At 39.7% G+C, this 14,717-nt stretch overlaps 1 protein-coding gene across 2 annotated transcripts in view; it reads right to left on the bottom strand.

Annotated features, from left to right (window-relative positions):
* Nucleotides 1–14,340, bottom strand: part of mlxipl (MLX interacting protein like) — a 37,717-nt gene extending 23,377 nt beyond the window's left edge. Inside the window, exons 1-5 of one of the 2 annotated variants that reach the window (XM_021624252.3) lie at nucleotides 13,871–14,340; nucleotides 6,275–6,381; nucleotides 5,598–5,680; nucleotides 5,335–5,424; nucleotides 5,177–5,218 (exon numbers count right to left, since the gene is read on the bottom strand). In XM_021624252.3, coding sequence (XP_021479927.3) covers nucleotides 5,177–5,218; nucleotides 5,335–5,424; nucleotides 5,598–5,680; nucleotides 6,275–6,381; nucleotides 13,871–14,247 — 699 coding nt within the window. In that variant the 5' untranslated portion in view covers nucleotides 14,248–14,340. The remainder of the gene's footprint in view (nucleotides 1–5,176; nucleotides 5,219–5,334; nucleotides 5,425–5,597; nucleotides 5,681–6,274; nucleotides 6,382–13,870) is intronic. The other variant, XM_021624251.3, reaches the window with a different exon arrangement.
* Between the last annotated feature and the right edge of the window lie 377 nt (nucleotides 14,341–14,717).

Raw genomic sequence — 14,717 nt, 5'->3', positions numbered from 1 at the left:
AAAATTTGACAGTAGAGTACAGTACATTACACTAGAGCTCACTAGAGTACCGTAAAGTATAAAGTAGTGTACTGTATTCTACCATACTTTAATGTACCCTACTCTACTAAACTAAACTGTATCGTACTCTACTGTACTGAATTAAACTACTGTATTGTACTGTACTCTACTAAATTAAACTATATGTAATGTACTCTACTGTACTTAACTCTAATGAATTAAACTCTACTGTAAGTACTCTACTGTAACTCTACTGTAATATACCATACTGTAATGTACTGAAAAAACTACTGTCCTGTACCGTACTGGATTGTACTGTGCTGTACTTTACTCTTCTGTGTTCTATTGTGCTCTACTGTACTAAACTGTGCCGTAATGTACTGTGATGTTCAAACTTGTGAAACATAGCCTAGATGTCTATGATTCGTTCAGATTTGGATCTGGTACTCAATGACCAAATGTATAATTGTTTCGGGGCGGAGCTCATTAGAATAATAACTAGTATGCCTTGCAAAAGTGTTGTTTTTTACAATTACATTTTAATCATTCAGCAGACGCTCTTATCCAGAGTGACTTACAGTTAGTGCATTTACCTAAGGTAGATAAACAACAACATATCACAGTCATAGCAAGAAAATTAATATGTAATCGTTACTCAGAATCTTATTGTAGTTGAAGTGTTTTTTTCTCTCTTTTTTCTATGTATTAGACTACTTTGAACATCATCATTCAGATTTAAAGCTTTTAAAAAAGCTTACTTAATTGCATGTGATTTATGGGAGCAATAATAAATCTTTTGTTTACGATCTACATTTGGCTCCTCTTTCCTTTTAAGAGGTGTGGAAAATTATTATTGTGGTATAATGCTTACCTAATTGATAATGTATATCAGTTGAAATTTGTCCATAGAATCAATGACTGAAAAATACTCATTTTCATCATAAGGAAAATAGGTATTTTCAATGTCCGGAAAATATATATTTTCAATGTCTAGGAAATACGTATTTTGTATTTGTGAAGTCCGTATAAGATGTGTTTTTATCGTCCGTATAAGATGTACTTTCGACGTCCAAAAAATAAATTTGTTAACCTTTCACTTGATGTCAACTTCTGGAAAATCTAAAGACGTCTTTTCAATGTAATTTCACTAACTGAATGATAACACATTTCATCCTTGTAACTGTGGATCAAACATAGGGATCATAAACATTGATACTGTAAATTACGTGAGGTTTAAAATATGAAGTACACATTTGGACTCATGGGTGTGTAGTTTGCTTGAATGACATCAAAGCAGTATTCATTATAATCCTCCACATCTCATCTTTCAAAATACACAGAGTCATCTTAAGGTACAGCAGTTCCCTTACTCAGACAACAACAAATGTGCAAAAGTAGCCCAAATAGCAGGAGGGATGGGGGCATCTTCTTGTCGTGCGCGGTGCTCAAGTTTATAACGGCTGTCAGTCAAAACCTATACAGTGCTGTTAAATGGAGAACCTGTGCTCTGACATAATATAGCATGTATACTGTACAGCCACTGGTTTCCAATTTAAGTAATCAATGACAAAATCTGAAATGTTCAAGCCGTATATGGGATGATGGTCTGCGAGTGGAAAGGGCTACTGAACTTAACAAAAAGGACCCTACATCAGCCATATACGCAACTGACCACAATTCTAGCTTAAGTCAAGACCAGATAAACTACAAAAGTTGTGTGAATGTTGTGAGCTGATAGCAGGTGCTTTCGCTCGTGTCAAATGAACTTTGGCCTCAGTGAGGTTTGTCGGCTTGTGTTCCTTTTAACCACAGTCAGTCCTGTAATACTCTGCCCTGTATACACAGTTTTCCCTCTCTATCCTTCTAGTACAGCACAGTCCCAGACAACACAGAGTTCTACACACAGTCAAACATTATCTCTGGTGCTCACAAACCTGATCAGGTGTTACAAGGACCTGCAGAACCTTCGACACAGTAAACAATGCCTTAACTGACTTCAGACGTCCCATGCAATGTATAGACTTCCCATGCAATGTATACACTTCCCAATGCAATACATTTGCACTTCAGATGGGTGCATACAGTTGAAGTCGGAAGTTTACATAAACCTTATCCTAATACATTTAAACTCAGTTTTTCACAATTACTGACATTTAATCCTAGTAATAATTATCTGTTTTAGGTCAGTTAGGACCACCACTTTATTTTAAGAATGTGAAATGTCAGAATAATAGTAGAGAGAATGATTTATTTCAGTTTTTATTTCTTTCATCACATTCCCACTTGGTCAGAAGTTTACAAACACTCAATTAGTATTTGGTAGCATTGCCTTTAAATTGTTTAACTGGGTCAAACATTTCGGGTAGCCTTCCACAAGCTTCCCACAATGGTGTAACTGAGTCAGGTTTGTAGGCCTCCTTGCTCGCACACGCTTTTTCAGTTCAGCCCACAAATTTTCTATGGGATTGAGGTCAGGGCTTTGTGATGGCCACACCAATACCTTGACTTTGTTGTCCTTAAGCCAATTTGCCACAGTATGCTTGGGGTCATTGTCCATTAGGAAGACCCATTTGCAACCAAACTTTCACTTCCTGACTGATGTCTTGAGATGTTGCTTCAATATATCCACATAATTTTCCTGCCTCATGATGATGCCATCTATTTTGTGAAGTGCACCAGTCCCACCTGCAACAAAGCACCCCCACAACATGATTCTGGCATCCCCGTGCTTCACGGTTGGGATGGTGTTCTTCGGCTTGCAAGCCTCCCCCTTTTTCCTCCAAACATAGCGATGGTCATTATGGCCAAACAGTTCTATTTTTGTTACATCAGACCAGAGGACATTTCTCCAAAAAGTACGATCTTTGTCCCCATGTGAAGTTGCAAACTGTAGTCTGGCTTTTTTATGGCGGTTTTGGAGCAGTGGCTTCTTCCTTGCTGAGCGGCCTTTCAGGTTATGTCGATATAGGATTCGTTTTACTGTGGATATAGATACTTTTGTACCCGTTTCCTCCAGCATCTTCACAAGGTTCTTTGCAGTTGTTCTGGGATTGATTTGCACTTTTCGCACCAAAGTACGTTCATCTCTAGGAGACAGAACGCGTCTCCTTCCTGAGCGGTATGACAGCTGCGTGGTCCCATGGTGTTTATACTTGCGTACTATTGTTTGTATAGATGAATGTGGTACGTTCAGGCGTTTGGAAATTGCTCCCAAGGATGAACCAGATCTACTGAGTTTGAAGGTAGGCCTTGAAATGCATCCACAGGTACACCTCCAATTGACTCAAATTATGTCAATTAGCCTATCAGAAGCTTCTAAAGCCATGACATAATTTTCTGGAATTTTCCAAGCTGTTTAAAGGCACAGTACACTTAGTGTATGTAAACTTCTGACCCACTGGAATTGTGATACAGTGAATTATAAGTGAAATAATCTGTCTGTAAACAATTGTTGGAAAAATTGCTTGTGTCATGCACAAAGTAGATGTCCTAACCGACTTGCCAAAACTATAGTTTGTTAAAAAGACATTTGTGGAGTGGTTGAAAAACTAGTTCTAATGACTCCAACCCAAGTGTATGTAAACTTCCAACTTCAACTGTACATTCTCAGAAAAGAAAGTGCTACCTAGAACCATAAAAGGTTCTTCAATTGTCCCCATAGTAAACCCTCTGAAAATAACTATTTTAGGCTCTAAGAGGAATCCTTAAACTAATGTGAGGTTCTACATAGAACCCTTTCACCACTAAATGGTTCTAGGTAGAAATGTTTTCACCACCAAAGGGTTCTAACTGGAACCAAAAAGTGTTCTCCTATGGGGATAAATGAAGAACACTTTTTTAAAAGAGTGTAGTTAGATGATTAAGATGGAGTAAAATAGAGGTGAAAAGGAGGAGGTGCAGGAAGGGATGGGGAAGATGAATAAGGAGATAGAGTGACAGAATGGTTGGGAGACAACACAGGAGCATAGGGGAAACCTGACCATGTACTGCATAATGCAGAGTGGGTGTGGGACTTCACCTGACCATGTATTTTGCACACAGAGTGGGTTTAGGGTTTTGTGGGTTGAGAGGACACACGTGTGCTCATGTGAGTCATTAATAAGGTATATATCCAGCATCTCTCCCCTCTCCATCCCTCAACCTCTTTCTTTCCTCCCAATGCTTCTCTTCTTAAACAAGCGTTCTAAGGCACTGCATCTCAGTGTTAGAGTCGTCACTACAGACCCTGGTTTGATTCCAAGCTGTATCACAACTGGCTGTAATTGGGAGTCCCATAGGGCGGCGCACAATTGGCCCAGCATCGTCCGGGTTAGGGTTTGGCCTGGGTCGGCCGTCATTGTAAATAAGAATTTGTTCTGAACTGACTTGCCTAGTTAAATGAAGGTTAAATACAAAAAAATAACAACAAAAAAACCCACATCCTCTTCCCAATATGGCTAATTTGTTTTTGCGCCAGAGTGACACCGACGTCACAAACTCACGTTCACACATCCAGTAGAACAACAAAGACCTTACATTTCCCCCTGCTTCACAATGCAACCCATCAGCAAGTGGGTCAGATTTGATTAAATTACATATTAAAGTCTGAAGCCACATCCTTGGTGAAAGACAGGCAGAGCAGAGAAAGAGAGATTGGGTGGGGGTACAGAGAGAGAGAGATTAGAGGTATTGTCACAGAAGACAATACAAACTTGATCACCAATGTCGGCCTGTGACGCAAGTACTTTTGCATGTTTTCTATTTTTCCTTTTTGTGCCTCCCCTCTGTTTTCTTCTCTGACTGACCAAGGCCGGAAGAATCTGAATGGAATCTATTAATAGACAGTGATAGGACTTTGACAAACATATGGTGAGCTCCAAACCTACTAAGGTAAACACAATACACCTGGGTCATTAATCTGCTCTGTCAATATCACAGCCACGCACACACGCGCGCGCATGCATGCACGTTTGGCTAAACTTAATGGCATAAACGGTCAGACGATGGTCCGTTCCCATACTTGACCAAACATATATAATTATTGAGATATGGAAACTCTCCTCACACATGTTTTCAATGTTTGACTAAGGAGTGCACATACTGGCAGGGCCTGTTACAAAAATGTTGGGAAATTAAAACCTGTTCCAAAAAGAGGGAAATTATAAGTAGAGTTGAATTATTCAAGTCTTTATCTTACCTTCTGTAGCATTGACAAAAGGCCATCTTTGTTTTTCTGAAGCTTCAATGGATGAAGAAGAAACGGAATTTAGTACAACTGGAATGACATGAAAAGAATGCATAACAAAATGTCATAATGCAAAATGATCCTTATCTATGTCCAAAATGAGCACTCACCCTCTTCTTGTAGTAGATCCTCCACTTGTGGTATTCTTTGATCACTACCTCGATCCTACGCTTCCAGTAGCTGCCTTCTAGAACTATAGCCTTACAAGAGAAAACAAAAAACATAGGAGTTAATAGGAGTTGATTTTAAATAGGTATGTCCTATTCCCTACATAGTGCACTACATTTGACAAGAGCCTTGTAGGCCCTCCTCAAAAGCAGTGCACTATATTGGCTACTTCCTCACTCGGCCTTGGGGGTCAAAGGTCACCTACTTCAGGTTTGCGATGGGCGTCGGCCTCGGAGCCCTCTAGTGGGGTGACGAACCCACACACAGGGTTCTTCCTCTTCTCCACGTCTGTACCACAGGACGGACGAGAAACAACTGATCATTCAATCATGACTTGGATTAATGGTTCAATGGACTCTCAAATCTGTCAACTCTGCCAATTCTCTCAATAAATCAGTCAATTCTGTTTTTTCTGTGTTTTCTTTCCAAATGTGGCTTCAACATCATGTGAATAAAGTAATGGAGCTCTCATTAGTATGTTTTTTGCATTGTGTTAAAATGAATTCAGTCCACATTGTACAGTAGTTGTAGGAGATATCCCACTCGAGCTATTCTCTTTGTTGTGTGACTGTACTGTAGTAACAAGTCCATGTATCAGTTCGGTTGAACAAAGCTCTCCCTGTCTGTTATCAGATTAAACAACCCTGGGACGACAGGAGACATGCAAGCTGCTCAGAGTGAAAAAACAGAGTGAGGATGAATGGAATTAAATTTTAGTCATTTAGCAGACAGTCTTATCCAGAGCAATTTACAGAAACGAGTGCATACATTTTGGTACTTTTTCATACTGGTCCCCTGTGGGAATCGAACCTACAACTCTGGTGTTTCAACCATCATGTTCTACGAACTTAGCTACACAGGAGAGGAGAGGAGAGAACTTACACTGGATGAACCAGGCTCTCCAGATTCCATTATTCAGACGGATTTTGTCTCTCCAGAGCAGCCGCAGGCCTTTGAAAGACTTCCACTTCGGAGAGACTATTTTACCACTGAAAAGACATAACATAATCCTTAGTCACACAAAATAAAGGAATTAAGACATTATAAAGGTTCATATACATGCTTATAACAAGTAACAAAGCATTATACCTGTGATATTTAAGTAAAAAATATGCTTCAATGTAATTTGTGTCCCACTTCAAGATATTCTATTTATTAGGGAGGAATGGTTATGTTATGACAACCTTGGGCAAACTTTCCTTCCCTCCCATTTACAAAGAGAGACAGAGAGACAAGCAATTGACAGAGTTAATGATTGTCAAAACACAACGATGAGATTACAAGCAGAGGATAAATATTAGAGATGCAGAAACTGGATGCTCTATTCTATTATTCTCTATTCTATTCTCCACATATCATCCAGCATTGAGAAAAAGCTACAATATATGAAAGGACCAGTCCTCTGACTCATTGTTAAAAACAAGAGCACTGAAACTGTATATTAATGCTGCCTCTTTCTTGACGTCATCATTTTCACACAGCCCTGATGGCACCCAATCAGAGGAGCCTTTCCACCAGAACACTGGAAGGGTATGTGTACAAAATGGCACCCTCTTTCCTAAATAATGTTCTACTTTTGGTTAACTAAACAGGGAAAAGGATGCCACTGAGCAAAAAAGCAGGCTGTTTTCGACCCTGTGCCTTTCCAGTGTCAGACTAAGACAGTCAGCACACGAGTTGGTGAGAAGGGGCCACTTAATGGCTGGTGCTTATTGGGTTGCTAGGAAGCCAGGTGAATCATTTCCTAGGGGCTGGATGCTGGATGATGTCAAATAACTAAAGTGAAAACCCTGCCAGCATCCACGTTCAGGAAAACAGCAGAGGAGGCACATTAACCGGGTACAAATTGACTTGATGAAGCTAATGGGTTAAATAAACCATAACATTCACCCATCTGGAGGGTGATTAATAAATGTTCTATGTAAAATGTTGTTTTAACAAAGTACCTGACATAAAATATGCTGTTAACACTTTACAAAAAAAGCGAACACTAAGACGTCTCAGAAAAACTGTTTGAAAAGGCAATGTTCATTAGATCCATCAGCGGAAATTAAAAATAAATAACAATTCCTGTGCTAATAGTGTGTATCCTATCAGATTCAGTGCTGCATTTCATTGGCAATAGCTAGCTTTTGTTTAAACTGATACAGGATACATTCATGGATTGCTTATGCTTAAAGATTGAATGATTGGTTATGCTAGTACACTGTGTTGTTGTATCCTTAGCATGATAAAATATTCCTAGCTTCCTTCCTCAATCAAAGAAAGGTCTATTGCTGAATATAGTCTAGTAAACACCTGAAACATGGATTTAGTAGCAGTCTTTCTTTAGGGCTGCAGTATTTTTCTTGGCTCTGGTCGTGTGTGTTTTATTCATGGAGCAACTATCAGATTGTAAAAGCTTGATTGGAGTAGTAGAAGGAAGAGACTTCCTCTCTGTGCCAAGCATTGTTGATGGCGTGGCACACACACACACACACACACACACACAGAGAAGACATTGTTCGGGCAGTTCTAAAGGCCATGACACATTGGCAATTTTTTATGCAATATTGATGAGTAATGATGGTGGAAACGGAGAGGAGTATGAGACACTGGAGCAATGAGTAGCATGGACATGATAATAGATTTCATATGAAGCATAAATCCATTTAAAACTTAATTTCCCCATTTATTTACTCATTTATAGCTTGTTATTTCCAGTTAACTGCCACAGCTGTACTGAAATTCATCAAGCTAGTAACATGTCAATGGTTTTAAGCTAGCTAGCAAATTAGCTAAACATACAAAAAATATCTAAAACGGAAAACTAAATGTAAATGGCTATAGCTAGCTAACAAGCTACGTGGCTAGCTAGTTAGCTAATTTAGCCAGTTTGTCCCATTGACTTTGCATGAGCTCCGGTAAGCATGCTAACTGATTAGCATGCACCAACCATGCATATTTTCATCAGTTAAACATGACAAACTGTACACAGTATGTATGTATTTACATATCATGATCGTATATTGTAGGGAGAAAACATTTCAGATGTGAATGGCCAACATTTCATTCCAAAACAGGAGTTGATTTTCAGCTCAAAAACAGTTGCCATGTTTTCCTAAATATTTTAGAATGGCAGACTGATCACATGACCAATAGTTTATTTGTTTTTATTTAACCTCTTGGGGCTAGGGGGCAGAATTTTCACTTTTGGATAAATAGCGTGCCCAATTTCAACTTCCTGCTACTCATGCCAAGAATATAAGATATGCATATTATTCATAGATTTGGATAGAAAACACTCTGAAGTTTCTAAAACTGTTGAATCATGTCTGTGAGTATAACAGAACTTATGTAGCAGGCAAAACCCAGAGGACTAACTGTTCAGATTTTTTTTTTTTCCTCTCTCTGTTTCCTGACTTGTTATTGCAAAATCTGGACCCCTACAAATCAGCCGGGCTAGACAATCTGGACCCTTTCTTTCTAAAATTATCTGCCGAAATTGTTGCCACCCCTATCACTAGCTTGTTCAACCTCTCTTTCGTGTCGTCTGAGATTCCCAAAGATTGGAAAGCAGCTGCGGTCATCCCCTCTTCAAAGGGGGGGACACTCTTGACCCAAACTGCTACAGACCTATTCCTATCCTACCATGCCTTTCTAAGGTCTTCGAAAGCCAAGTCAACAAACAGATTACCGACCATTTCGAATCTCACCATACCTTCTCTGCTATGCAATCTGGTTTCAGAGCTGGTCATGGGTGCACCTCAGCCACGCTCAAGGTCCTAAACGATATCTTAACCGCCATCGATAAGAAACATTACTGTGCAGCCGTATTCATTGATCTAGCCAAGGCTTTCGACTCTGTCAATCACCACATCCTCATCGGCAGACTCGACAGCCTTGGTTTCTCAAATTATTGCCTCGCCTGGTTCACCAACTACTTCTCTGATAGAGTTCAGTGTGTCAAATCGGAGGGTCTGTTGTCCGGACCTCTGGCAGTCTCTATGGGGGTGCCACAGGGTTCAATTCTTGGACCGACTCTCTTCTCTATATACATCAATGAGGTCGCTCTTGCTGCTGGTGAGTCTCTGATCCACCTCTACGCAGACGACACCATTCTGTATACTTCCGGCCCTTCTTTGGACACTGTGTTAACAACCCTCCAGGCAAGCTTCAATGCCATACAACTCTCCTTCCGTGATCTCCAATTGCTCTTAAATACAAGTAAAACTAAATGCATGCTCTTCAACCGATCGCTACCTGCACCTACCCGCCTGTCCAACATCACTACTCTGGACGGCTCTGACTTAGAATACGTGGACAACTACAAATACTTAGGTGTCTGGTTAGACTGTAAACTCTCCTTCCAGACCCATATCAAACATCTCCAATCCAAAGTTAAATCTAGAATTGGCTTCCTATTTCGCAACAAAGCATCCTTCAGTCATGCTGCCAAACATACCCTTGTAAAACTGACCATCCTACCAATCCTCGACTTTGGCGATGTCATTTACAAAATAGCCTCCAATACCCTACTCAACAAATTGGATGCAGTCTATCACAGTGCAATCCATTTTGTCACCAAAGCCCCATATACTACCCACCATTGCAACTTGTACGCTCTCGTTGGCTGGCCCTCGCTTCATACTCGTCGCCAAACCCACTGGCTCCATGTCCTCTAAAAGACCCTGCTAGGTAAAGTCCCCCCTTATCTCAGCTCGCTGGTCACCATAGCATCTCCCACCTGTAGCACATATATCTCTCTAGTCACCCCCAAAACCAATTCTTTCTTTGGCCGCCTCTCTTTCCAGTTCTCTGCTGCCAATGACTGGAACGAACTACAAAAATCTCTGAAACATTTATCTCCCTCACTAGCTTTAAGCACCAACTGTCAGAGCAGCTCACAGATTACTGCACATAGCCCACCTATAATTTAGCCCAAACAACTACCTCTTTCCCAACTGTATTTAATTTATTTATTTATTTTGCTCCTTTGCACCCCATTATTTTTATTTCTACTTTGCACATTCTTCCATTGCAAAACTACCATTCCAGTGTTTTATTTGCTATATTGTATTTACCTTGCCACCATGGCCTTTTTTGCCTTTACCTCCCTTCTCACCTCATTTGCTCACATTGTATATAGACTTGTTTATACTGTATTATTGACTGTATGTTTGTTTTACTCCATGTGTAACTCTGTGTCGTTGTATCTGTCGAACTGCTTTGCTTTATCTTGGCCAGGTCGCAATTGTAAATGAGAACTTGTTCTCAACTTGCCTACCTGGTTAAATAAAGGTAAAATAAAAAAATTAAATAAAAAATAATTGCCAAGGGATATTTCTTAGGGACCTTTTTTCAGTTCCTACTTCCACTGGATGTCACCAGTCTTTGGAATTTGGTTGAGGTTATTCCTTTGTGCAATGAAGAAGTAGGCCAACTAGGAACTGGGGACACTTTTGTGAGTTGCGCAAGACGTGAAAAGTGGCGCCGGTTTGTTTTCTTTCCTGTATTGAACACAGATTGCCCCGTCTACAATTTGATCGTTTATTAACGTTTAAAAATACCTAAAGTTGTATTACAAAAGTAGTTTGAAATATTTTGGCAAAGTTTATAGGCAACTTTTGAAATATTTTGTAGTGACGTTGCGTTTTTTGTAAACTGTTTTTTCTGGATCAAACGCGCTTTATAAATGGACATTTTGGATATATATGGACGGAATTAATCGAACAAAATGACCAATTGTGATGTTTATGGGACATATTGGAGTGCCAACAAAAGAAGCTCGTCAAAGGTAATGCATGTTTTATATTTTATTTCAGTGTTTTGTGTAGCGCCTGCAGGGTTGAAATATGTTAACTCCTTTGTTTACTGCTGGTGCAGATGGTGCAGGCTATCAGATAATAGCTTCTTATGCTTTCGCCGAAAAGCATTTTTATAATCTGACATGTTGGCTGGATTCACAACAAGTGTAGCTTTAATTGAGTATCTTACATGTGTGATTTAATGAAAGTTTTTTATTTTATAGTATTTTATTTGAATCTGGCGCTCTGCATTTTCCCTGGCAATTGGCCAGTTGAGACATTTGCGTCCCGCCTATCCCTAACTAGTTTTAACTAGGCAAGTCAGTTAAGAACAAATTCTTATTTACAATGATGGCCTAAACCGGCCAAACCCAGACGACGCTGGGCCTATGTGACTCCCAATCACGGCTGGATGTGACACAGCCTGGATTCAAACCAGGGACTGTAGTGGCGCCTCTTACACTGAGATGCAATGCCTTCGACCGCCGAGCCACTCGGGAGTCCATATCTGTGCTCTAATTGGAGGATTTGTAAAATAATACAACTGTCCACACGGTGGCGCTGCATATCAAAATTCCCCAGATAAAAGGACATGATACACTGCCAATATGCGGCCAAATGAATTGCGGTCATGGCTAGAAAGGATCCAGCTTTTGTCAAAATGAACGTCAAAAGTTTATATTTTTTGCGTTTTTGGTAACTCTAACCCTTTTCTTAACCTTAACCTAATTATCCTAAACTACTACGTTAATTATCCTAACCTGATGCATAAGTTTTCCTACCCTGTTACGAAAGTCAAATCTGATGTTAATTTTTAAAAAGCTGGATCCCTTCTAACCAAGACCCAATACAATATTGCTGAGCAATGTTGCCAGCAATGGTTGCTGCAACTAATTTACATTGAAAATTAGCAATTTTTTATTATCTTGCGACTCTTGATCGGCAGCTCCACCTAGTGGGAAATGTGTAGGAATCCTCCAATCAGAGCACAGATATTGGTCATGTGAACAGTCTGTTCTTCCAAAATACTGAGAAAAACATGGCGGCTGTTTTTGAGCTGAAGTGAGAGAGAATCAACTCACATGTTGGAATGAATTGTTGGCCATTCACATCCAATATGTTACTCCACTACAATATTATATAATGATACTGTACATTATTACATACATACATACTATGTTCAGTTTGTCAGGTTTAACTGCCGAAAACATCCACGGTGGTGCGCATGTTAATCGATTAGCATGCTAACCGCAAACCCGTGCTAAGTCAATGGGACAAACAGGCTAATTCGCTATCTAGCTAGTCATGTAGATTTTACATTTAATGTTATATATTTTTTATTTATTTAACTAGCTGGCTAGCTTGATGAATACTGTTTGCACTTCCTAGCTTAGAATTGTGAGGTAAAACGTTTTCTAAATCTAATTATCCTTATGTCTGCATTGTCATTGACTTGACTGGCAGTAGGTTGAGTGGGTGCCCAGGGCAGGGCCAACACCCCTTTGTTGCTTGTTTGTTAGCTGATAAATTCCAGTACAGATGTGGCAGTCAACAAAAAGCAAAGTGAAAGGGCTATAGGAGATTCGTAAATAAATGGGGAAATTTAGTTTTAATAAGTTGATATATGCTTCATATAACATCTATTATTCATGTCCATGTTGCCCATTGCTCATCATTGCGACAGTGTCTCATTCAACACTCCGTTGCCAGCAATATTGCATGGAAAAATTGCCCCTGAAAATTGCCAATGTATCATAAAACTATTTTGTCAACTATTCTTGTCTCCTTCCTTCCTTCCTTTATCATTCCTGATGATGGTGAAAATATTGTATTTTCAAGGTTTTTGGGATATTTGTGTGTCGCTATCTGTCCATTACTCAGCCAAGAACAGTTGCTTTACTCAATGGAAGGTGGGCAACAATGTTGGACACTGTACATACTGTATACTGTCTATCAACCAGTGGTTGTTAAAAAATTTGATAACAAATACTTGTGATGTAATTGATTCACAGAAAGGGAAGTGCTAATAATAATGTATAGACTAATCAGCAGTGAAATATCCTGCAGCATGCCAAAGTCCCTGTTGGCATCAGTTTGTTTTCTTCATTACAAAAGGAAAAACACTGAATATAGGGTAAGGGGATAGAGAGGAGCTAGCAGGCACAGGGTCTTTGTGGTAACTCTCTCTTATCCTTTCCCTTAGTTACACTGTAATCTTCCATAACATACCGGCTGCCAACTCAAACCAAAGTCCACTTCTCTGTCAAGATTTTCAAAACAGTTTCGCAAATAGGCTCTTCTGAATCCCTTCACCCAACCACACACATGTACGCACACACACAGTACACACACAGCCTACACACACACAGACACACCTTTTGAGTTTGTAATTTCTATTTAAGCCTAATCATTCTCTATACATACAGTATCAATCAATTGTTTTGTGAAAGTGTAATAATATTAGGCATATACGGAGACTTGTAATTCTAGCTTTTACAGTAAGGGCAGACAATATTTTGGCGAAGTGATGCAACAAAAACGTTTTTAATTGGTGGTACTGTGGTTAATTTTCATGCAGTGTGGAAATGTAGACAGACACCTTTGACAACTTCCCTCGTGGAAATGTTGAAACCATTGACAACTTTACACACAAGTAAACAATACAATAATCAATAATGAGGTATTTATTTACCTGTAAGCCAGTGACATACACTCAAATAACCGGGTCAGCGTTGGGTCGATGCTAAGGCTCCCAGAACTTAGCGGACCGAATCTGTATGTTTGACACCAAGTCCTGTTCACCGTATCGAAATCATATCGCACCGTAGCACCGCTTTTCCGTCTCCGCGGGGTGCAGTCGCTGTGCGGGGAGGACACCATAAAGTGTCCGCTATGGATGACCTGCGCGCGGAGAAAAGAGCCAGCAACAGCCGGTCCAGTCCCGGTGGTCGCCGCATGATCTTCCTCTTGGTCCGAATCTGATTCTAAGTCGTTGAGCTGGTTCTGCTTTCCTTGTCCTTGTCCTTGTCCCTGAGACAATTCCGGGGACATTATTTCTGCCATTGCCATTCCAATATAAAATTAAACGTGTTCCGCGCTGCAATGAACTTTTCCCCCGGTTTTGGACTGAGGTAAATTAGTTTTATATTGGATATTCGGTGGCTATTGGGGTTTCTCTTGTCAATAGCTATTGAACCAAGCATGCCATTACTATGAAGATGGTATATTCTGAATCAGGGGTGGATGGAGAAATATCCACACTTTATTATTATTATAAGATTTCGGCTTTCAATCTTCTATAGCTCTTACACAAAGTGTGCCATGACTATGAACATTATATATTCTGAGTCAGGGGAGGATGGACAAAAATCCAATGCTTTTTTATTTTTTATCTAGAGAGACTTTTTTAAATATTATAATAATATTTTGGCTTTCAACCTTCAATAGCTCTTTAAAAAAGCATGCCATTACTATGAAAATGATACTATATTCTGAATCAGGGGAGGACGGACAAAAGTCCACGGCTTTTATTTATTATA

This window comes from Oncorhynchus mykiss, chromosome 12 (genome assembly GCF_057628025.1).
Source record: "Oncorhynchus mykiss isolate SJ-2025 chromosome 12, ASM5762802v1, whole genome shotgun sequence".
NCBI classification, from domain to species: domain Eukaryota; kingdom Metazoa; phylum Chordata; class Actinopteri; order Salmoniformes; family Salmonidae; genus Oncorhynchus; species Oncorhynchus mykiss.
This window is presented reverse-complemented; position numbering and strand designations above follow the sequence as displayed.